This window comes from Gopherus evgoodei, chromosome 22, assembly GCF_007399415.2.
Source record: "Gopherus evgoodei ecotype Sinaloan lineage chromosome 22, rGopEvg1_v1.p, whole genome shotgun sequence".
Taxonomy (NCBI): Eukaryota; Metazoa; Chordata; order Testudines; family Testudinidae; genus Gopherus; species Gopherus evgoodei.
The window spans coordinates 316830-339245 of record NC_044343.1 but is presented as its reverse complement, the minus strand read 5'-3'; the positions used below and the strand labels follow the sequence as shown (position 1 = coordinate 339245).

At 43.0% G+C, this 22416-nt stretch overlaps 1 protein-coding gene across 3 annotated transcripts; it reads left to right on the top strand.

Moving 5' to 3' along the window:
* The first annotated feature begins 3275 nt into the window (after nucleotides 1-3275).
* On the top strand, nucleotides 3276-22357 carry CHERP (calcium homeostasis endoplasmic reticulum protein). 3 transcript variants are annotated; one of them, XM_030540071.1, is made up of 18 exons: nucleotides 3276-3408; nucleotides 3676-3849; nucleotides 4668-4849; nucleotides 5554-5691; nucleotides 6690-6841; nucleotides 7626-7737; nucleotides 7902-7991; nucleotides 8663-8897; nucleotides 10403-10581; nucleotides 11136-11532; nucleotides 13073-13311; nucleotides 14132-14265; nucleotides 14531-14617; nucleotides 14931-15080; nucleotides 15758-15874; nucleotides 16420-16514; nucleotides 19154-19339; nucleotides 21490-22357. In XM_030540071.1, the coding sequence occupies exons 1-18, from the start codon at nucleotides 3384-3386 to the stop codon at nucleotides 21492-21494; spliced, it is 2697 nt and encodes an 898-aa protein (XP_030395931.1). In that variant the 5' UTR covers nucleotides 3276-3383; the 3' UTR covers nucleotides 21495-22357. The 3 variants fall into 3 exon arrangements, with proteins under 3 accessions (XP_030395931.1, XP_030395929.1, XP_030395930.1); XM_030540069.1 differs by having other exon boundaries at nucleotides 21062-22357; XM_030540070.1 differs by lacking the exon at nucleotides 21490-22357 and having other exon boundaries at nucleotides 19154-19347.
* The last annotated feature ends 59 nt before the right edge of the window (nucleotides 22358-22416 follow it).

The following is a 22416-nucleotide window of genomic DNA, read 5'->3' as shown; positions in this document are numbered from 1 at the left end:
CAGGAAAGACTAGCATTTCTCAAACTGGGAGTCTTGACCCAAAAGTGTGGGGGGAGGGGGTGTGCATCTGCAAGATTATTGTACGGGGATTGCTGTATTGCCACCTGTAGAGGTGTAGATTCACCCCTGCAGTACCTCCTACTGGTCTGTTCCAGGAATTAGTTCTCCAGCCTCTGGAGCACCCTCTGCAGGCTGGTGATCTGCTGCCTCTTGGCTCCCAGGACCCGGTGCCCCTTTATCTGGGGTTAATGCCAAGGGGCAGCACCCCTTTCTCAGAGTCTCTCCTCCCTGGGAAACCCTCACATACTCTCCCCACCTCACCTCAGTATAAGGCTACTGCAAGTCATCGTCTAGCACCCATGCCCTGGGGCACACTGCAGTATCTGCCTACTCATCACTGGCAAGGTTGTGTTTGGACCTGCTGCCTTGGCATACCCCTGGGCTGCCCTCTGCAACCCCCAGGACCTGTTGCCCTTATGCTAGGCCACAGCCTGGGGCTTTCCAGGCTGGAGCGCCTCTGCCTTTCCCCAGGCCTGCTCCACTCAAGTACCTAGTCTCTAGCTCCCTGCAGCCAGGCCAATCTCCCTCTGTAAACAGAGAGAGGGACGGCTGCTTCTGGCTGCCTTATAAGGCCCAGTTGCTTAGTTTGGGGCATAGCCCCAGCTGCAGCCACTTCCCTCAATCAGCCAGGGTTTTACCTTGCCCAGCCCCAGCCCTCTGCAGGGCTTTTCCAAACCCTCCAGGGTCGGAGTGGGTGCTCACCCCACTACACCACCCTTTTGTGCTGCCTTCAGAGCTGGGTGGCCACAAAGTGGCAGCTGCTGGCCAAGTGTCCAGCTCTGAAGGCAGTACCCCACCAGCAGCACAGAAGTAAAGGTGGCAGTACCATACCATGCCACTCTTACTTCTTGTACTCCTGCCTTCAGAGTTGGGTCTGAACTCCTACAGTTACAACACCATGAAATTTCAGATTTAAAATCCTATGATTTCAGATATTTAAAAATCTGAACTTTCATGACTGTGAAATTGACCAAAATGGACCATGAATTTGGTAGGGCCTTATTAATGACCAAAGGACTTAGCCTGTTAAACTTGTAACATGTTGCAGTAAGTGGCTTCTCTAACATATTACCTGTTTAACCATGGGCATAGTTTTTTCCTTGCATTCAAGAGTAAGAGTAACTACCTTCTAGTTACAGATCTTCCAGATGCTCAGACAGCATAATGAGGGTGGGCGGGTGGCATGTGGCTAGTGTCAATATTTTTATCCCAATTAGGTCCTGTTAGTTTTTGCTGTTTGGACGAAGACTAGGTATATTAAAATAAACGACAATGCCGGCAATATAAAACCCCCTCTTTTAGCATTTTGATAAGTTTGGTTCCGGTGACTTGTTCTACATTATCCCATGGTTTTCATCTAGATAGTTTAGTACAGCCTATCAGCTAGTAGACTCACATTTCTAGTCCTCAACAGTCATAGGTGACTTTTTCAAAGCAGTGTAGGGGCTTCTTACAAAGGCATAAAGTGCAGTTAGGGTCTTAACTCCCACTTGAAGATCATCTCCTTAGACATCCTTCACTAAAATTAATGGAAGATGGTTCTTAAACCCCACTCTTCAGTACTTGCCATCCAAAGGCACACTAGAATTGTCCACTTGTGTTTTTATCATATGCACAAGAACAGGAAGCTTCCTTTATTATTCAGCCTGCAAATGCAAAATTATTTCTGCTTAGTTCCCTCTCCCAGAGATTTGTTTACTGTATACTCACACAGACTTTGTTTTTCCTCCATGGAAAAAGTAGTGAGATGAAAAAGCTTCATGTGGTTTTTCAGTCTCTTACAGTGATGAACAAGGAAACTTAGAGAGACTGCTTTTTGTCTCTACTTTTTCCGTGAAGGAAAAAACAAAGTGAGTATACAGTGAACAGGTCTCTAAGTGAACTGGGACTAAAATAGAAATAATTCTGCTCTTGCAGGGACAAGTGGACAATGCTAGTGTTCCTTAGGGCCGCAAGTATTGAAGAGTGGGAGGAAAATGAAAACTCAGGTGAGGTTGCGCAACACCATGCAGTGAGCTCAAGGAAGAGTTAGGGCTGGTATAAACACAGGTTGCCTTGTAGTGCTACAAAACATCTGTTCAGAAACAGATTATAGTTAAAGTGGGACAAATCCACAGTGTGGACTATTATGCTGGTATAAAAGTGCTTATGCTGGCCTATTCCCCTAAACTACTATAGTTAAAGCAGTTAAAAAATGGAGTCTAGAAGAGCCCTTCAGACTTGGCTCCAGAATTCAGGAGTCCTAGCTCCCTGTTGTGCTTTTATAAGGGAGGAGCTCTCTGACGTGCACCTCTGAGCGAACTGCCCTTACTCAAAGAGGCGACTGCGCTGGTGCCTCTCCCCCGTGGGGGATGCTGACGGTACAAATACGTAATTGTGTCAGCTGCATCAAGAGGGCGGGAGGTTGCAGCCGGGCCGCGTGTGTGGCGCACGGCCCGGGACAGCGGGGCTGGCACTAAGGGCCCTGCCCTGCAGTGGTTTCGGTTATAGACCGGGCTGACAGTTTGATTCACGGGCTCTCAGCGACCCCCTCCCCCCCTGGTGCAGGGAACAACATCTGCAAATTTGACACCATCAGCTCAGGATTGAACAAAGACTGTGAATGGCTTGCCAGTTACAGAACCAGTTTCTCCTCTCTTGGTTTTCACACCTCAACTGCTAGAACAGGGCCTCATCCTCCCTGATTGAACTGACCTCGTTATCTCTAGCTTGCTTGCTAGCACACATATAGATACCTGCCCCTGGATATTTCCACTACATGCATCTGAGGAAGTGGGTATTCACCCACGAAGGCTCATGCTCCAAAACGTCTGTTAGTCTATAAGGTGCCACAGGATTCTTTGCTGCTTTTACAGATCCAGACTAACCCGGCTGCCCCTCGATACCTACCGCTCCAACGGTACATTCACACACGCCGCCTGCCAGGCCCAGGGGGCGCCATACACGGGGTCTGAGGGAGAGTGAGGGCGGTGGGGGAGAAGCGGCGCTCGTGGATGGAGCTAACCCCCCCTAGTGAGCCGTGCTGCGGGGAGAGGCCCGGGCCCCTGACCCAGCGCTGCCCGCTCGCGGAGCAACGGACCCGCTCACCGGAACCTGAGGCGACGAGTGGCACGAAGTGAACTCCAAGGTGCGCGCTGAAGCCGCTGCGAGTAACCCCTCCGTCCTCTCAGTTGTTTCTATGGCGACGGACCCGTAAAGCGCGGCTGCGTCAGTGTCGTAAAGGTTCTTCTTGCGGCACTTCCGGCCGCCTGGGCCTAGGGCAGGCCTGGCCTGTATTGAGTATTGGCTCTGGAGAAGGAGGTGTACCTTGTTCTCCCGCAACTATGGAGATGCCGCTGCCGCCTGATGGTAAGACTGGCCAGGGGGCTAGACTCGCCCCCACGGCCCCGGAGGCACTGGGGGTTCCTTCGCTGGAGGGCTGCGGCGGGGTTTAGGCCTCGTCAGGGGGATGGTAGGAGTAGGGGAGTGCGGGGCTGTAACACCCTTAGCACGGGGACCTGGGGAGGGTGTGTGGCCTCGCGGAGGCCCGAGGAATTGGGGTGGGGGGTGCATGGCATCAGGGAGGGATGGGCGCCTGAGTAGGGCTGTGACGTGTCCCCCTTCTCCTCCCCCCAGACCAGGAGCTGCGGAATGTCATTGACAAATTGGCGCAGTTTGTGGCGCGGAATGGGCCCGAGTTCGAGAAGATGACGATGGAGAAGCAGAAGGAGAATCCCAAGTTCTCGTTCCTTTTTGGGGGCGAGTTTTATGGCTACTACAAGTACAAACTGGCACTGGAGCAGCAGCAATGTGAGTGTTGTTGCCAGAGTCGTTGGCTGATAAGAACAAATGTATTTTAACCATCCACTTTCAGAGAAGGGATTGTTAAAGACTTCATAGCTAGTCTGTGACAGAGCTCGGACTAGACCCCAGCAGCCGTGATTCCCAGTGTCCTGATTTAACCACTCCCCTTGTATAGCTGGAAATGCAATCTTGAAATAGAATACTATATAGAATAGAAAAACTCATGCCCTCCACACTTCCAGTGAAGAATAGTGTATTTTAAGCTTCTTTGAAAGTAAGCTTTTGATTTTAGTGGGAAAAAAATGTGAATTTTATATTTTATGTAGCTCAGCCCAAACTGTCTTGTCTAGTGTTTTGTCCTGATCCAGACAAAGCTTGGGTAGAATTTTTTTATCATCTTTTTTGTGGTTAGTGCTCAAGCAGTTGACTTAGTCTTGTGCATGCAGTCACTCGTACTCTTTATATTGTAATTGTAGAAAAATTAAAACAGTCATTATGGAAAAGCTGATCTGGCATACTTTAATGATATTCTTAAAACGTGAATGAGAACTAGGCATTTGCAACAGATCCAACTTGGGATGTCCAGGGTCCCATTATGAATACATGTTAAAAATCATGTTGAACTATAACATGCTGGAGCTTCAGATTTTGGCTAAGTACCCCGGAGTGTATGTCAGTTTAATCATTTTATATTATAAAATTATGTAAGAAAGAGGTTGAGTTTGGTTTTTGGAGTTAACAGGATGCATAGGTTGTTTAGGATATTGGTGTAATCAAATGGACCACTTCTTGTAACTCTTACTATGCTTATTTTTTTCTGGTAGTGCTGTGCAAACAGACTCAAGACATAGAGGCCACTGCACAAATCCAACCATTGTCACAGCCCTCTCTTCCGCCAGCTGCAGCTATCCCAGCTCCTCAAGGTGCTCCGTCTGTAGAGGAACTTATCCAACAGAGCCAATGGAATCTCCAGCAGCAGGAGCAGCATCTCCTTGCTATGCGACAGGTGGGCTCAAGATCAAGTATTAGCTTTACATACATTGGACTGCCAGTGGCAGCAGTCCATTGTGTGCCCAAAAATATTTGGATTAAAGGGAATCTTGAGCATCTTGCTTCTAGCTAGTGGGTAATTTAGGGTAGCAGAATGGGAGGAGACATGAGCTGGCATCACTTTGCAAATGGTATCTCCTGCAGAACAGAAATGATAACCTCTTTAGAGCAGAGAGACACAACCTTTCGTCACCCAAGGGCCACATTTATAACTTACTAGGAGAGTGAAGGCTACACTCATCTTGCATAAAATTGAACAGGTTGCAGCTGTGACTTGTAGAGGCTTTCAGCATGCAGCGATCCATTTTTTATCTGAATGGTGGTTTCTTGGACCAGGGTGAAACATTGCATGCTGGAAACAGTGGTTTTCATGGGCCACAGGTCTGTATTAAATATGTGTTGCATCACATTGTAGAGTATTTAGCTCTTTGAGGTCCTTGCTTGGTTTCTGCTAGATACTTACAGATACAGGATTTAGCATAGGGAAGCAGGTAGACAATGGGTTAATGACAGCCAGCTGAAACATAGCTGTGCCCGTGTCAGTAGGAGTAGAGAATCTTGGTCTCTGTAGAGGGCTTCCTATGACTAGGAGCACCTCAAACTTATTTGCTGAGTTTTGTATCAAAAGGATATTGCCTATACTAAAACAGTCTATTTTAGGAACAAGTTACATCAGCGGTAGCCCTTGCAGTTGAACAACAAATGCAGAAAGTCTTGGAGGAAACCCAGCTAGACATGAATGAATTTGATAACTTACTGCAGCCGATAATTGACACATGTACAAAAGATGCAATCTCAGTAAGTAAATGTCTAAGCTCACCCATATGTTCTGTTCCTGCCTTTGCAGGTGATATACTTGTGTGTGTAAGATGCACAGTGACATGCAGTTTTAGGAGGGTGTGATTGCATGTAAATAGATCACACTGGTGCTGTTCCAGCTGTGAATGTCATCCTCTCTGTTAATCACAAGTGATTCCATATGTTTCCTGTCTGCTTATGAACAGCTCATCAGAGTTTGTTGACTGCTGTTCAGTACATGAAAGCAGTTCACAGTCAGGAGCGAGTGGGACTCTGCTTGGGGTTTTGGGGCAAGGGATGGGGGCTGAACCACCCTACACAGGGAGACTAGATCAGTTCCCAATTCACAGTACTATTGGGGCAGCTCATCTATAACTCTGATGGTTTGGAAGTCTGATAAAGATCTCCACAGAGGGAAGAGAGAAGCTAAAAGCAACAAATCATTTGGTCTGAGGCAATGAGTAAAAGCAAAATGGGATCGACAAAGCCCAAAAAGATGAGTGAGAGGAATTAAGTCTGCTGGACAAAATTCAGTGACCAACATCTTCTTAACCCAAACAGCTGTTAAATGTCATTGCTAGTCTGAACATGGTTTGTGACTCTAATTGTATTGTATACAGTTTTAGTTAGCTGCTTTTTTGTTTTACTTGTACAGTATACTCAATAACAGCTGTTACATGGGAATTCCCTATTTATATATATATATAGAGAGAGAGAGAGATACCAATCTCCTAGAACTGGAAGGGATCCTGAACAGTCATCGAGTCCAGCCCCCTGCCTTCACTAGCAGGACCGAGTACTGATTTTGCCCCACATCCCTAGGTGGCCCCTTCAAGGATTGAACTCTCAACCCTGGGTTTAGCAGGCCAATGCTCAAACCACTGAGCTATCCTTCCCTTCCTTGTAGTTACTTGCAGACTAGTGATCTACTGCTTTATGAAATCCATGCAATGTGAACAAGCCAGATTAATTTAAAATATTTTAAATTGGTTTTAAAGGCTGGCAAAAACTGGATGTTTAGTAATGCAAAGTCTCCTCAACACTGTGAGCTGATGGCTGGACATCTGCGAAATCGCATAACGGCAGAAGGGGCACACTTTGAGCTTCGGTTACACTTAATCTATCTAATCAATGATGTATTGCATCACTGGTAAGGATTAAAATACATTATTCAACTTGTTGTTCTCATGAGTTTAAATCAGTGGTACTTGAACTTTTTTTTACTGGTGACCCCTTTCACATAGCAAGCCTCTGAATGTGACCTGCCTTATAAATTAAAGACATGTTTTAATATATTTAACACCATTATAAATGCTGGAGGCAAAGTGGGGTTTAGGGTGGAGGCTATCAGCTTGTGACCTCCCATGTAATAGCCTTGTGACCTCATGAGGGGTCCGAACCCCTGGTTTAATTGATAGTCAAGGGTCTCCCTGCTGGAAAATTTGTACTTTAATTTGGCAGGGTTTTTTTTATATTTTTAATCTACATATTCCCATCATGTTTAGTGACTGTAGCATGATGTGTATAATTGGTGCAAGCAAAGTGGTGATAATTCAGTTCTTACTCTAACTTTGTCATTGTTGTACATTTGTTTCCAGCTGACGCTGTGTGGTTAAAAATGTAAAGTATCCTTTTTAGGTATATCTCCTGAAACGTCATCGAGTCCAGCCCCTTGCCTTCACTAGCAGGACCAAGTACTGATTTTGCCCCACATTCCTAGGTGGCCCCCTCAAGGATTGAATTCTCAACCCTGGGTTTAGCAGGCCAACGCTCAAACCACTGAGCTATCCTCCCCACCCCCCATGTATTCGTTATATACAAATGAGTTGCTAACCATAAATGTCTTTATTTGGATGAGACACGTGGGTGGGTATTGCAGCTCATGTAACAATATAGTAAAAGGCTGATACTTTTCCCCTGCTTCCCTTTTATAGCCAGCGGAAGCAAGCACGAGATCTTCTGGCCGCTTTACAGAAGGTGGTTGTCCCTATATATTGTACTAGCTTTTTAGCTGTGGAAGAGGATAAGCAACAGAAAATTGCCAGAGTGAGTACCTATTTTAGGTTAGCTTGAGCCTTATGTTTCTATTTTCAGTGCTAGAGAAGCCCTGGTGACTAGTTTATAAAGATGTAGCTTACTGTACCCTACTTTTATTCTGTCACTGCTGTCATGCGCTTAACAGTATTTTTTTTTCCCCTGGGTTTATACAGCTCCTTCAGCTGTGGGAGAAAAATGGCTACTTTGATGAATCAATTATTCAGCAGTTACAGAGCCCGGCTCTTGGACTTGGCCAGTACCAGGTTAGCCATGAGAGAAAGTTCGCCCCTCTTTATAATTGCATAATAGATTGCAGACATATTTTAAGTGCTGAATTCAGTAACTTCTCTTTTGTGAGATGTAAATAGTAGCTGTCTCTTTGTTATAAACTTATATTCTGCCGGAATTGAAAAATAATGTAATACATTGTTCTAAAGTTAAATATGGGGGGCCATTTAAAATATAGCATATAATTATACTGTTCTGATTAGACCTAGTTTCTTCATCCCTTCACCCCATCAGCTTCCTCATCTCTGGCCCTGATTCTGCTCTCTTGGCGTGTTTGTTGTCTTTACGCCTGCCCTGGCTCTTTGCTTACTTCTTCCTGTTCTCATTTTCTTCTTTCTTTGGCTATTAAAGTTTTTTATAGTACCGTATGCATCTGTGGTTAACCCTTTGTTAAGTCACCCAGAATGAATGCTGCTAATTGCCTGCTTTTAAATAAGGTAAAGGGAAATACAGGAGGGATTTTCCATAGAGCATCTAGTAAATTGTAATGAGGGTTTGTCATCTGAGTAGCTTCAGTCTCTGAATCCCTCTAGGAAGAGGTGGATACATTATTTGGGGGAGCTTGTATGAGCAGGGATGGTGCCTATTATGGCTGCACAGTAACTTTTTGAAAATGCTGATCTTAATTTGTGTCTCATACTGTCAGGCAACTTTGATCACAGAATATGCATCAGTGGTGCAGCCTGTGCAGGTGGCCTTCCAGCAGCAGATACAAAACTTGAAAACACAACATGAAGAGTTTGTCAATAGTTTAACACAGCAGCCACAGCAGCAGCAACAAATACAAATACCACCACTGGAGAGTGAGGTAAAATCAACACCCCCAGCTCCGGCTCCGACACCTGCTGCAGCACCGCCTGCTGCTCCAGTCAGTCAAGCAGGTATGATTTGCATTCTCAGGACTTGTGTGTTACAAGCTAATGACTGGCAGCTGTCCTGAGAGTTTGACTTGTCTTGATAATAGGCTGCTCTTTAGACTGATTTGCCCGTCACTTATAAGTTGTTTGGGCAAATACTGTCTGTTTTTGTTTTTACAGTGCTTAACATCACAGGGCTCATTCTATTGTAGCTTTTAGGCACTACTGCAATATAAAATTTGAATTAACTTTTTTTTATTAGTCTGAATATCTTATTATTGACCTGAAGCGATTTTTTTCCCCATCTTCTTTAGTCTTGTGGTGTTATGTCATTCTATAACCCAAACCATTTCTGTTCAGGAGTCTGCAGTGTGGCTGTAAAAATGTTCATGGGTCTGTACTTGGTAATATGTGATTCTTGTTTGTCTTTTGTCAAATGTGCAGCCTGATTCTTCTTAGAGGAGCTGGGCATTCACAAATACCATTCAATTCATTGAAGTTTCAGGTGTTCAGCACCTTTGAAAATAAGGACACGTACATTAGGATGATGAAGCGCCTACTTAAAGACCTAACTTTATTAACACAGGTTTTAAATTTTTAACCTGAGAATTGTGCCAAAGTAAAGCAATGCTAACATATCAAATAAAACCTTTTTAAAAGGATACAGTTAACTTGAATTGCATTTATTTGAATATTTTGACCAGTTTTAAGCAAAACCTAAGATCACTATAGCTGATAGATATTGGAGAAAACTGTTTTTAAAGCTTGTTTCCCCTGTGCATTTGCGAGTACAGAGAACTGGTTTTATTTAAAAAAAAAAAAAAAGAAAAAAAAAGAAATGTGACTGTAAAGCCAAAAAAAATTGGTAAGGGCCTCGGGTGTGGACATAGGGCCTGAAATTCATTTATTAAAAAGGATTAGATTTGAAGTTGGTGTCACTTTAAAACTGTTTTGAGATACTGAGATTGTTGCACATGTGGTAAGTGCTTTCAACTATACTGAAATTAAGAAACCAATAATTGGAGGTCCCAGGCCCAGGGGACAAATTTTTCTGTTAGGGTTATTCCAGAACACTGGCAAGTAGGTCAAGTTGAGATCAGACCAGTCATTGGAAAATTTTTATTAAATTCTTCTTGCTGTAGGGAATTGGGGACTAGGTGATTCTGGAGTCTTTTTTTTGCTTCCTACTCCCTTATTTAGGATCTTTATTAGTAGGGACTGAGCAGGCTCTTGGTCTAGAACATGGTGGCTTTAGGGGGACTGAAGGAGGAAAAAGTAAGAATCAAATTGTTTTATAACAGAGGCACTAAAAGTACTATATGAAGTATTTAATTGTCTCTTCAGAAGCTGGTATACATCTAAATAGGAAACTGCATGATGGGGTTTAAGTTGAGGTCAGGAGACTCCCACAGAATTATCATTGAACCCAGTGGAACTGAAATGGACTAGGTTTGTAGAGCAAACCAATGTTTGGAAGTAGTCACTTGCCACAGAGGGTGGTTCTTACAAGAGTCTCCAATTTATTTCAGATGATGGCAAATCTCAGCTTCCTCTGGCTGGTTCTGCAGAGTATGATGCAACAGGGGCGGGGGTGCAAGATCCTGCAGCTGCTGGACCACATGGCCCTGGGCCTCATGATCAGATCCCTCCAAATAAACCACCCTGGTTTGACCAGCCTCATCCTGTTGCACCTTGGGGTCAACAACAGGTATCAGACATGTAAATGTAGCTATGGTAAAGCACTGGGGAGTACAATAATTATCAGATTGTAAAAATCACACAAGTAGGAGCTTGGTGAAAAGTTGGAAATGTTAAAGTCCAGATTTTAAAATATCTGACATTTTCTTAGTCAAAAGAAAGCTAAATAGCAAATCATTTATCATATTTCACAGTTGTCCTTCTACGGCTTTTCCTTTATGAGCATGCAGGTGCTCCCTCTGGGGCACAAAGCTGTTTGGGCCATTACTCTTTTGTTGCGTTAAGGACAGAAATCCTGGTGGTACATATGCTGATCAATGACGAATCTTTTCTTACAGTTAATGACAGGATTGAGAAGAACAGTTTAGCTTTTCCTCCAAAATTCTCCTCTTTAGTTTGTCCTAACTTTTGCTTGCAAAGCAGACTCTGTACACAAATGTTTGTTCCCCCTTCTCTGTGCACATGTAGCACTTACACTCTAGGTAATAATTTAGAAATAGACTGTTTTTATTACATTCTTTATTTTTATAGTCTTATGACCAACCTCCTTATCCTCACCACCAGGGACCTCCACACTGTCCTCCATGGAATAACAACCATGAAGGAATGTGGAATGAACAGAGAGACTCAGGATGGAATAACCAGCGGGAGACCCCTTGGAATAACCAGCCAGATCCTTCTTGGAACAACCAATATGAAGCACCATGGAACAACCAGCACGAGCAGCCTCCATGGGGAGGGGGCCAAAGGGAACCTCCATTTCGAATGCAGCGGCCACCTCACTTCAGAGGCCCATTCCCTCCACATCAGCAACATCCCCAATTCAATCAGCCCCCACATCCACATAATTTCAACCGCTTCCCACCTCGCTTCATGCAGGATGACTTCCCTCCTCGCCATCCCTTTGAAAGGCCACCTTATCCTCATCGTTTTGACTACCCCCAAGGGGACTTTCCTCAAGGTAAAGTGGGTACTGAGGATGCATGCTGATTGCTGTTTTAAAATTAACTAGTTCCTTGTGATGAGAGCTGGACATCAAAGGAATGGGGCAGCCCTTGCTGGAAAGCTCTCAGCCCTCACCACCTGCTGCTATACACCTCAGTTTTAGAGTTGTAGATTTCCAAAGCCAGAAGTAACAGCGATGAGTCCCTGTGGCGTTTTAGAGACTAAAAAATTTATTTGGGCATAAGCTTTCGTGGGCTAGAACCCACTTCACTAGATGCGTGTAGTAGAAAATACAGGAGCAGGTATAAATACATGAAAAGATGTGAGTTGCCTTACCAAGTGAGTTGCCTTACCAGTTTAACAACACTTCAGTTGGCAACAGGATAGGGTTCACTGTGATCATCTAGTCTGACCACCTACATAACTCAGGACTGCTGTGAATTAACTCTTGCTTCAAGTCAAATGCTGTGGTTGAATGTGAGCATATCTTTTAGAAAAACATTCCTTTTTGATTTAGAAACTTCCAGTGATTGAGAATTCACCACAATGCTAAAATGTCTTTGAAATGTATTGGGTGGAACCAACATCATGTACGAGTAGGGAGAGTAGCCCAAGCAATAGGAGAGAATAGAGAGCTAAATCCAGACAAGTTGCTCCATCTTCTGGATTCTAGTAGGAAGCTGGAGAGACTTTTCTTATTAAATATAAATAGGGTGGGAGAGAGCCTGGATATGGTAGACATGTATTTTTTACTTCATGTTTAATAGTATTATGCTTCTAATGAAAGTGAGAGACTACCAGCGCTGGCTAGAGTTGGGTTAGTCATAGTGCAGGCTTCTCTCTCCTGCATCTGTCTGCTCATTTTTGCCCTGCAGCATCCTCTCTGTTCCAGGCTGGATCTCCCATGCAGCACTGTCAGCGTATTTCACAGTTGTCCAGTTGTATTCTGTATCAGTCCTGGTACACACAGCCAGTATTTTTGTCCACTAGGGGTCATGCTGAGATCATTCATTGCCTTATTTTAACAAGAACGTTTTTCTCTCCTACCTTTGGGAATGCCCTTTTAACAAAGCACTTGCATGTCCTGTCCTCCTGTGAAACCACTCCCATCTGTTTGTCTATGCATGTTGATAGAACTTGCAAGTCTATTGCTTTGGAGATGGACTGCAATTGTATTTTGAGTCTTTAGAAGCATATCACGTGGATGTCTCTTTTGCTGAATGCAAGGTAAATTGATTTTGAGAATAGAAACTTTAATTGTAGCACTTTCCAAACTTAAGGTACCACAAAGCGACAGGGGCTTAGTTTATGAAATTTGTTATTGAAGATGTGGGTGGCTGTTACGCAAGGGAGGGAGAGAGACTGTAGGTGCTTCATGAGCACAGACCTGTACCGAGGGCCTTCTCTTCCCTGTAGTGGTTAATGAGCTTTCTTTGTAGTAGGATTTTTTTTCTCTTAGAATAAATGTATGTGGTTGGGGGCATCTCAATTGGTTGTCCTCCTTCCTGGCTTCCCCTCTGTAAAACCAAATAAAGCTTTCTTGTCCTTCTCTGCAGAAATTGGACCACCTCATCATCATCCTGGGCATAGATTGCCTCATCCTGGAATTGGTGAGCATCCTCCTTGGGGTGGGCCACAGCACCCTGATTTTGGGCCTCCTCCACATGGATTTAATGGGCAGCCTCCTCACATGCGGAGACAAGGCCCCCCTCACGTAAACCATGATGATCCCAGCCTGGTGCCAAATGTCCCCTACTTTGATCTTCCTGCTGGACTTATGGCTCCACTTGTGAAAGTAAGTTGCTGAAATGGAAGCTGAGCTGAAAGGTTAAAAGATCAAACTCCCATGATCAATTTTAGGGATGGTTTAAAATTAATGAGTTATTTATTACTTCAGAGTAGTGTGCTTTCCACATAGTACCTACCCATCAATCAGGATTGGCACAGGGGACATTTCTGGAAGGCTGCTAGCTAGACTATGAAGACAGAAGACACTTCTCAAAATGTTAAGTCCCATTGATTTGAAATTTTACCCATAATTTTAAAATCAATAGCACATAGTGATTTATAGGAGTGTGGAGAGAGTCCCAGTCTCTGGCCAGCCATGTTTGGTAACTGGTCTTAAACTCTTTTCTGTGAAGACTTTTGTAATTCTAATCTAATACAAGTGAACAAAAGACCAGAAAATAGACTGTAGGGAACATACTGGCTGCTGTGGGATGGGTTAAACTGGTATAATTTAAATAGTATTCTAGATGAATTAATAGGTCAATTCTGTGTCTAAATTCTGTTATTCCTAGTGCTCATCACTGTTTCCCAAGTCTTGTGCTAGAAGCTTGGATACCATGGGGCTGTATAGACTACAACTACATCTTATACACCTAGGAATCCCAGTTAATGTGCTGCCAAGTTTAATGCTGCAAATGTCACTAGAGTTTTGTTTTATACTAGATGACCCCGTGCTTGTTTGTGGTACCTGCCAAAGCCTTATTTTTAGACCATGTTAAACTCAGTAATGAAGTGCAAGGTCTCTAAGCAGTTAGACTTTATAGGTATAGTTATCTCTTTAGGTAGTCACCCCGTGACTTGAAAGCCATCTGTTTTGTTTCTGGCAGCTTGAAGATCATGAATATAAGCCTTTGGATCCTAAAGATATACGTCTTCCACCCCCAATGCCCCCGAGTGAGAGATTGTTGGCTGCAGTTGAAGCATTTTATAGTCCACCATCTCATGACAGGCCTAGAAACAGGTAAGACTGCTAACAATATGGTAAGGAAAATGCCCTGCCCTGAGAAGCTCTCAGGGCCTTTAACTTGGTTCTGCTAATGCTGAAATAAATACTCTACGTTACATTTTGAACTTCATCCACTCCAGTATGCTGTCTGGTTTCATACTGAGAACATATGAGACCACTTTCCCCAAGCCCCCTATTTTCTAAAAATCCTGAACTCGTCTATTTGACAAAAGTGAGCTCTTCCCATATATTGACTGTATGTGTGGTTGATATCTTGCAGTGAAGGCTGGGAGCAGAATGGGCTGTATGAGTTCTTCAGAGCTAAAATGAGAGCTAGAAGGAGGAAAGGTCAGGAGAAGAGAAATAGGTAAGAGTTCCCTTGCAGTGTTTCTGACGTTTGCCATTCATTTAGACTGTGCTACTGCTGCCTTAATTAGACATACAGTGAAAATCTTTTTGACAGTGTGCTGGGGCAATAATTATGTCTTAACTTTCTGGAGCTTGATTTCTTTAACATATAGAAAATGGCATACTTGCCACCCTGGCAGGCTTTGGCTTCACTTTGTTGTCAAAAAAATTTCAGCATGTTTACATTTTAGTTTAAAAGAAAATACGTTTGCTTTTCATGCGGCTCACGTGAATCTTACTCGGTTTTCTTGGTATTTTGTATCCCTATGCAGTGGGCCATCTCGATCCCGCAGTAGGTCTAAAAGCAGAGGTCGCTCCTCCTCACGATCCAATTCAAGATCTTCAAAGTCATCTGGCTCCTATTCAAGGTCACGATCACGATCCTGTTCCCGATCACGATCTTATTCACGTTCACAGTCCAGGTAGGGTGAAGCAAGAGCTCATTAGGGATTATGGCTAGTTAAATCTCCTAAAATGCTGGAGGTGTGCCAATATGATCCTTCATAACAGCCCTTTGGAGGTAGGGCAGTAAATATTCCCAATATTACTGATAAGCAAAATGAGAGAGAGGTGAAATGAGTTGTCCAAGGCAATGCAATGAGTTAGTGGCAGAGGTATTAGTTGAACTCAGAAGTTCCTGACTCCTGACCCTGTTACTTTAGATCTTGCTCCCTTTGCATATTCAACAAATCTCTCCTAGGTTGAGAATGCATGTTTTTTCCTCTAGACAATGGAAGATTCCTGAACTTAGCACTAGGTTTTTTGCTTTTGCTTTCCCCAGGAAACCTTAATTAGTTTAAGGCACCAAAGGTCACAAGGTTTTGTTCAGGGAGATGAATATATAGATGAATATATAGAATGCACCGTACTGGAAGCTGTGTACATGAAATGGTAATGGTATATCAGCTGTGTACATGAAATGGTATATCAGCATTTCTGTCTATAAATTCTCCAGATCTTAGATACCTTTTTAAAAATACCATTTTATTAATGTCAGAGGTGAATTACAAAAGCTAGGGAGCCAATGAAAAAGATATATATTGCTATAATCCTGTGCATTAGAGAAAGGTAACTGACTTCACACACTCTTACTTTCCAGAAGCAGAAGCAGGTCCCACTCTTCTCGTAGTCGGTCACGGTCAAGGTCAAGATCAAGATCTAAATCTTACTCCCCAGGAAGGCGGCACCGGTCCCGATCTCGCAGTCCCACTCCTCCGTAAGGCTTTCCATTGGATTGAGTTTGGTGATGTACTCTCTGAGCATGCTGAGGTTGGCCTAGGACTTTTCTGATAGTTTCTGTATATTAAACAGAATTGGGTAGAAAAGGGCAGGATTCTAAGCTGATCAAACCATAACTTGAACAAACTGCACAGTCATGTCAAATACATGGAGAGAGGATAAAATTGCTTCATAGTTCTTGGTAATGACTAAATCTTGTGTTTTAAAACAATTCATAAAAAACCCTTAGGTACATAACATGGAAAGGAAAAGGAGTTCTCTGGGCATGTTTGCACTTTACTCTTGAGAAAACCATGGTATCTGATATCCTTGATATCTTCTGTTGGGGTGGCGGAGATACATAGAATGTGCTGTAACAGGAGTCCTTGTGTCTTGCCTTTCCAAAGGTTTGTCTGGCTAGTTACATTGGTTATAGAAGTTTAAACAATACATGTGCTTAACAAATGACTTGTATTCAATATGTTTTAACACAGTGAAATGTTAAAATTCTAATGGTAAATTATAACTTGTATTTTCTCTTAGCTCTGCTGCTGGTTTGGGCTCTAACTCTGGGCCTCCTATACCTGATTCAAGACTTGGAGAAGAAAATAAAGGGCATCAAATGTTAGTGAAAATGGGTAAGATTTATTGTCTTTGATTGAAACAATCATCCTGCATCCTCCCCCAGATAGAACCTTTCACAAAGCAGAGAGAGGGGGGAAAATTCAGCCTTCTGACTTTAGGATACTGTGTGTTTTACACCTTACTCCAGAAGGTCTTTGCTCTCCAGGGTTTCATGTACTGTGTGGGTGAGAGGCTATGATGTAATTTTTATGGTGACCCTTGGCTTAGACTCTTCTGCCTAAAGATAATTTGTCATGATCCTAAAGAGTGTAGACTTCAGAGATAAAGAAAGCCATGTTGCATTCATAAATATGTGGGCCAAACTTGTTCTGATTCCCCTGTTAAAGTTGTGCACACATTCTGCTGTCTAGGATCAACTGTATTGGATAACTTCTCTAGTGACAAGCTTAATTGTCACATTAGAAAGGCATTTATCACATTCAGCCAACAGATAAATGTGAGAGAACAGGAAACTAACACTGAACACCAAGACATGGGTCTACTAGATGTGTGTTCTGAGCAGACTGTTGTGTGGTGGCAAGACCCGGACCACTGACAGCAGGTGTCAGAGAAGGCTAAACACTTTCCACAGCCACTGTCTTTTTCCATATTCTAATATCAAGTGTGAATCCAAAGTTCGTGACACTAAAGTACTTGAGAAAGCAAAATAACCAGGTCTAATCAGTAGTCTTAAATGCAGACCTCTTGTTTGGCTTAGTCACCTGCAACATATGAACAATGGATGCTCCAAGGCCCTATGCTGACATAGGCTCAGGTTCAAGGTCATTTGCAAGAAGAACTTGAAAACGTTCAACATAAACACTGTAAGCTGGGAAGAAGCCGCTAGCAACAGGCCGCACTTGAAGGGCTGTGCTGCATGAGGAAGTTGGAGGCTGAAGAGAAGTAGCTGAGAGAGGGGAAAGCGAAGAGGAAAGACCAGCAGATCTGAATTGCTAGTAGTGTGCTGTCTTCATCTTCTGGCCCAGTGTCTTAGGCCTGCATTGTCTGTGGAAAGACTTCAAGAATTAGACTTTTTAAGCCACTCGCAATGCTGCAGCATGACATACAGTAACTGAACTACTTTGGTGTTTACACCATTCTTTTGAGAGGGATGGCTGCCATATATATCTGTATAAAGCACTCAGGACTAAATGCATTTCATACAGAATCACGTAGAGCCTCAAGAAGTCATCTAGTCCATCTCCACCATGCTGAGGTAGGACCAAGTGTATCTAGACCAACCCTGACAGGTGTTTTGTTTTAACCTATTATTAAAAACCTCCAATGGTGGGGATTTCACAACCTCCCCTAGTAACCTATTCCAGCACTTAACTATCCTTGCAGTTCGGAAGTTTTTCCTAATATCTAACTTAAATCTCCCTTGCTGCAAATTACTACTTGTCCTACCTTCAGTGGCCATGGAGAACAATTGATCACTGTCCTCTTTATAATGGCCCTTAATGTATTTCAAATGGAAACTGTGTTAACGTGTGTGTCAATTGTGTGACAATAGGCCTATAGCACCCAAGGAACTCTGAAAATAACTGGCACCACCTGCAGTTATGAGTGCCTGAGAGAAGGGATTGAGAGGTCATAACTTTCCCCTGCCTTTGCTAACAGTAAATGAAACCAGTCACTCATTTCATTGTCCACCTTATTTGTGGCCTTGGTTGCAAAAGGCTGAGACTGCTGCATGTTGTTTTGGGGCTTCTATTATAAACTGTTTCCTCTTACAGCCATGTCAGAAACAGGATTAACATCACTGTTTTATTGCATCTCTTTAAGTTCTTATGGCTGCTATTGTCATAATTGATAGAGGCAGTCGTACTAACAAATTTATCCTCACTCACCCCTTGTATGGTAGAGAAGTATTATTAATAATCCCCATTTTACAGATGAGGAAGTGAGGCGCAGAGAGAGTAAGTGACGTGCTGAGGATCACAGAGGAAGCCTGGCAGAGCACAAGATTGAACCTAGAACTCCTGAATCCCGGGCTAATGCCCTAACTGTTGGAACTAATCTTCCTTCTGACATATTAGAATGCCAAATCTTGCCATCTTGCTTGTCTGCTTCATGTGTGACAACTTTTTAGCTGGAAATATAGACCTCTCCTCCTAATGATTTGCTGCTTTCCTCCACCCTAAACTGTCCTGCAGCAGACAGTTGTTCATCAGTCACTCATACAGGTTCTAAATTGTTTTTATGCAGATCTTCATAACAGGGCCATCTTAAGGCAATACAGGGCCATAAACACCTTGTTATACACCCCCCAGTCCCACTAACATGGTGAGTGGTAGTTGAAGGGACCCTCATTTCCTTTCAGAGAAGCAGGGGGTATGCCATGGGACTCCCTACACTAGGTACTTACTCCAGTAAACAAAATATATCTGCTTGGTTGAGTGAGAAGTTGGAGCTCACTGCACTCCTCCTTGCACGCAGTGTCTTCTGTCAGGTGGTGTCGGTTCCTCCCATTCTCCGCAGAGCCGCAGGTCTTGAAATTAATATTTGAGATGAATGGGACAGTTCACCTTTCTCAGAGCTATTGTATTAGGCCGTATCAAGTTTCTTGTACACTATTGCTTCACTTTTGTTTTCTGTACAATTCACCCTACTGAACTGAATAACAAGATGCTCTCCCATGTCTTTTTTATAGGATGGAGTGGATCTGGAGGACTGGGAGCCAAGGAACAAGGAATCCAAGACCCAATTAAAGGAGGGGATATCCGAGATAAATGGGATCAGTATAAAGGAGTAGGAGTTGCACTAGATGACCCATATGAAAACTACCGCAGAAATAAAAGTTACTCGTTTATTGCACGCATGAAGGCCAGAGATGACTGTAAGTGAATGTTGATGGACAATCTAAAAAGGTCCTGTGAACCCTTCATAGTTATTATAATAGCTACTTCAGCTCACTTGGCAAGGGTTGTCCTAGACTATAAAATCCAATGGAGATTGCATATGGAATCAAAAGATTAAGGACACAAATTAGTTTTATAATTTTTATTATTCATTTTAAAATTTCTGGGTAAGTAAATGCTGCTCTCTGAATAACCCCAATACTTTTTCCTTGGTAAGAGCTGTTGTCACACTACATTACTCCTGGGGGCGTTCTGCACCAAAAAATTAAAAATTCTGCACACAAGATTTTAAAATTCTGCACATTTTGTCAAAATAACATTACATAATCACACCAGTTTCAATTATTTTGGTATTTATTTCAAAATGTGTCAGCAAGTATGTCTGTGACAATACAGAGATGCACAAAAAAGGAGGAGTTAAAGAAACCCCTATAACAACCCAGTTCCTGTTTCTCTGCCTCCTTTCTCCCCTTCCCAGGGGGCCAGATACCTGCATCCCCCTGGAGCCCAGCCGTGGGGTCCCCTGGCCCAGATACCTGCATCCCCTACAGAGCCCAGACACCCACCCCCCAGTGTCCAGGAATCCAGAGGGAGAAACAGTCTGATGCTTTGTCCCAGGCTTGCATGGAGTTTCCTGAGCACTGCTGTCTCCTTCCCTCAGGGCATGCTGGGAACTGCAGCTGCCAGGAGCCCTCTAGCTCCCTCCCCTTGGCAGTATCTTCTATGTGCAAGCTAGGCTCTGCCAGGTCCAGTGGCCCCTAGTGGCAGCCAACAACACTGCAGCCCATATATGTGAATGAAAGGAAATTCTGCATGCATGTTAATTTCTGCAAAATTCTGCACTGTGCAGAATTTCCCCAGGAGTACTACATACAGCTGCTATCTCTTCCAGAATACTTGGTTAAAACTGCAAACGCTATTGCAGCAGGAAAGAACTATGCCTTTTCTAAATTTAATCTGAGTGGAGCTTTATTTGCAGTTTGGAAATTTGTGTGCATTTTTAATTAATCTCTTGTTCCATTCCAAGTCAACCCCACTTATCTGCCTCCTTTGCAAGCCATGTTTTGGCTGTGGTGTGGTTGCTAGGCAGTTTGTTTTTTAACCTTCAGGAAACTAGATTTCCTTCCTAAACTACTGAGGGAGAATGGCTAATGGCTAGTAGGGCAGGAAGAAAGGATGGATTTGTGGGTACTGGGAGGCAGTCTGGCATTCCTGCCTGGTTTTGTATATCCAGATGTGAGCTGCTCACCCTTGCTGTTGAGTTCTGCTCCTTTCCGAAGGACCAGAACCAGCAATGGGTAGGTGTAGCACAGGCCTAAAGTAGAGGCTCAGGAAAAGATTACACAGTTCAAACTTAGTTATTTGCTAATTGTGAGTGGCACTCTGAGATGGAGAGCCTCACTTTGAGAATGAGGGAGGGACAGGATTTGTAGGGGTTCTGTGTGACAAGTACCCTTGCTGAGTAAAGATTCACAATTAGCAATGGGTAAAATAGTAAAAGAGGGAGGAGCTTTGGGCAGCCAAAGTCACTTCTGGCCATAGCTCTAAGGCTGTATAACAAAATCTCTGCCCCAAAAAAAAAAAGTGTGGAGAGAGAACCCATTTTGTGAATGGAGCCCTCATCCTAAACAGCATTACTCTTCAGACAGAACTGAGATTAACTGCAGAATGTGTATGAACTTTTTTCCCTATTGTTTCAGTGAAGCGTGAAACCCAAGACCCTCCACCACCTGAATAAGACTCCCTGAAATCTGAAGAAAGATGTCTTGCATCTTCTACAAAAGATTAAACTTAATCTTGTATAAATCAGGATTAATGTCTGGAGGAAGTGACATTAAATGAATTACATTTAAATCTATGATGGAAAATGGAAGGCTATGACATGTACTCCAACATTTGTTTAGTGCTTTAAAAAGGCCAGTCATTTCTGTTACATGTCTAGCGAGTTTAAAAATACCCATTTATTTTGCAAACTTTCAAAAATTAGTTACCCATTTTATACTAGAACTAAACCCCTGCCAAGCTATCCCTGCTCCAGGATTGTGATCCACTCATTCCTCTGGAATACAGATGTTACTTGTTATGGTTTTTTGTCTCTTGTTCCATAATGTATGTTTTTCTCTCAAAGGTTAATTCTATTTGAAGTGGAGGGGTGCTGCCTTGGGAGCAAGTCAGACTGATGCTGAGCAGTGTATCCTAATGTCTAAATGGGGAATGAAGCACCTAATTCCAATACAGGTGACCTATGAGCACTGTATGAGCTTTAGAGCCTACTACACAACTTAAAGCCCCTATGCACCATCTGCTGCAGTCACAATTCTATTCAGAATGTAGAGTGTTAACTGTTTTAGCCACTCAAGTGCTCTAAGATGTTCAATGCTTTATAATGAAAGGCATTCTTTAAGCTTTTTATATTTTTGTATATACCCTTGAATAAAAAGCTAGAACTAACTCACTAGAGAAGACTTCATTTTCCCCATCCCACATTTCTAAATATGAAACATTCTTGGAAACCACCCTGCCTACAAAAATACCCTTTTTTGTAACTAAATTCTGTTTCCAGAGACCACCAGCTACAGATGTTAGATATCCTAACACTGCATCTCCACTGCAGAGGTCTGCCGGATGGCAGCCTCTTCCAGAACCATTTTTACAGTAAAAACCACCTTCAAAACCATCGAGTCCCCTATGGTAAATAATCAACTTGTTCTAGATTTATTGTAGCTGTGAAACTGTAACTGTCTGTGAATCAGCAAAAGACATGTATGTTACCAACTTGTGAATTTTACTGTTTTGCCTTCAAATAAACACTTTTATAAAACTGCCTTTAGCATGTTTTTCAAAGTAAGTGGCTTGCCCTTACCTAGATAAAGTAATATCTCCTTAACTTGCTTGGAATTCATCTTTATCTTTGTAGGAAGTGTTCTGAAATTTTTTTCAATAACTTGAGGACAAAATTATATCCATACAGTTTAAAATAAAGCAGTGCACTAATTTAATATGGTTGATATTCTTTCACTTTCAGACTCCTCACTTGAACAATACTGGAGGTTTA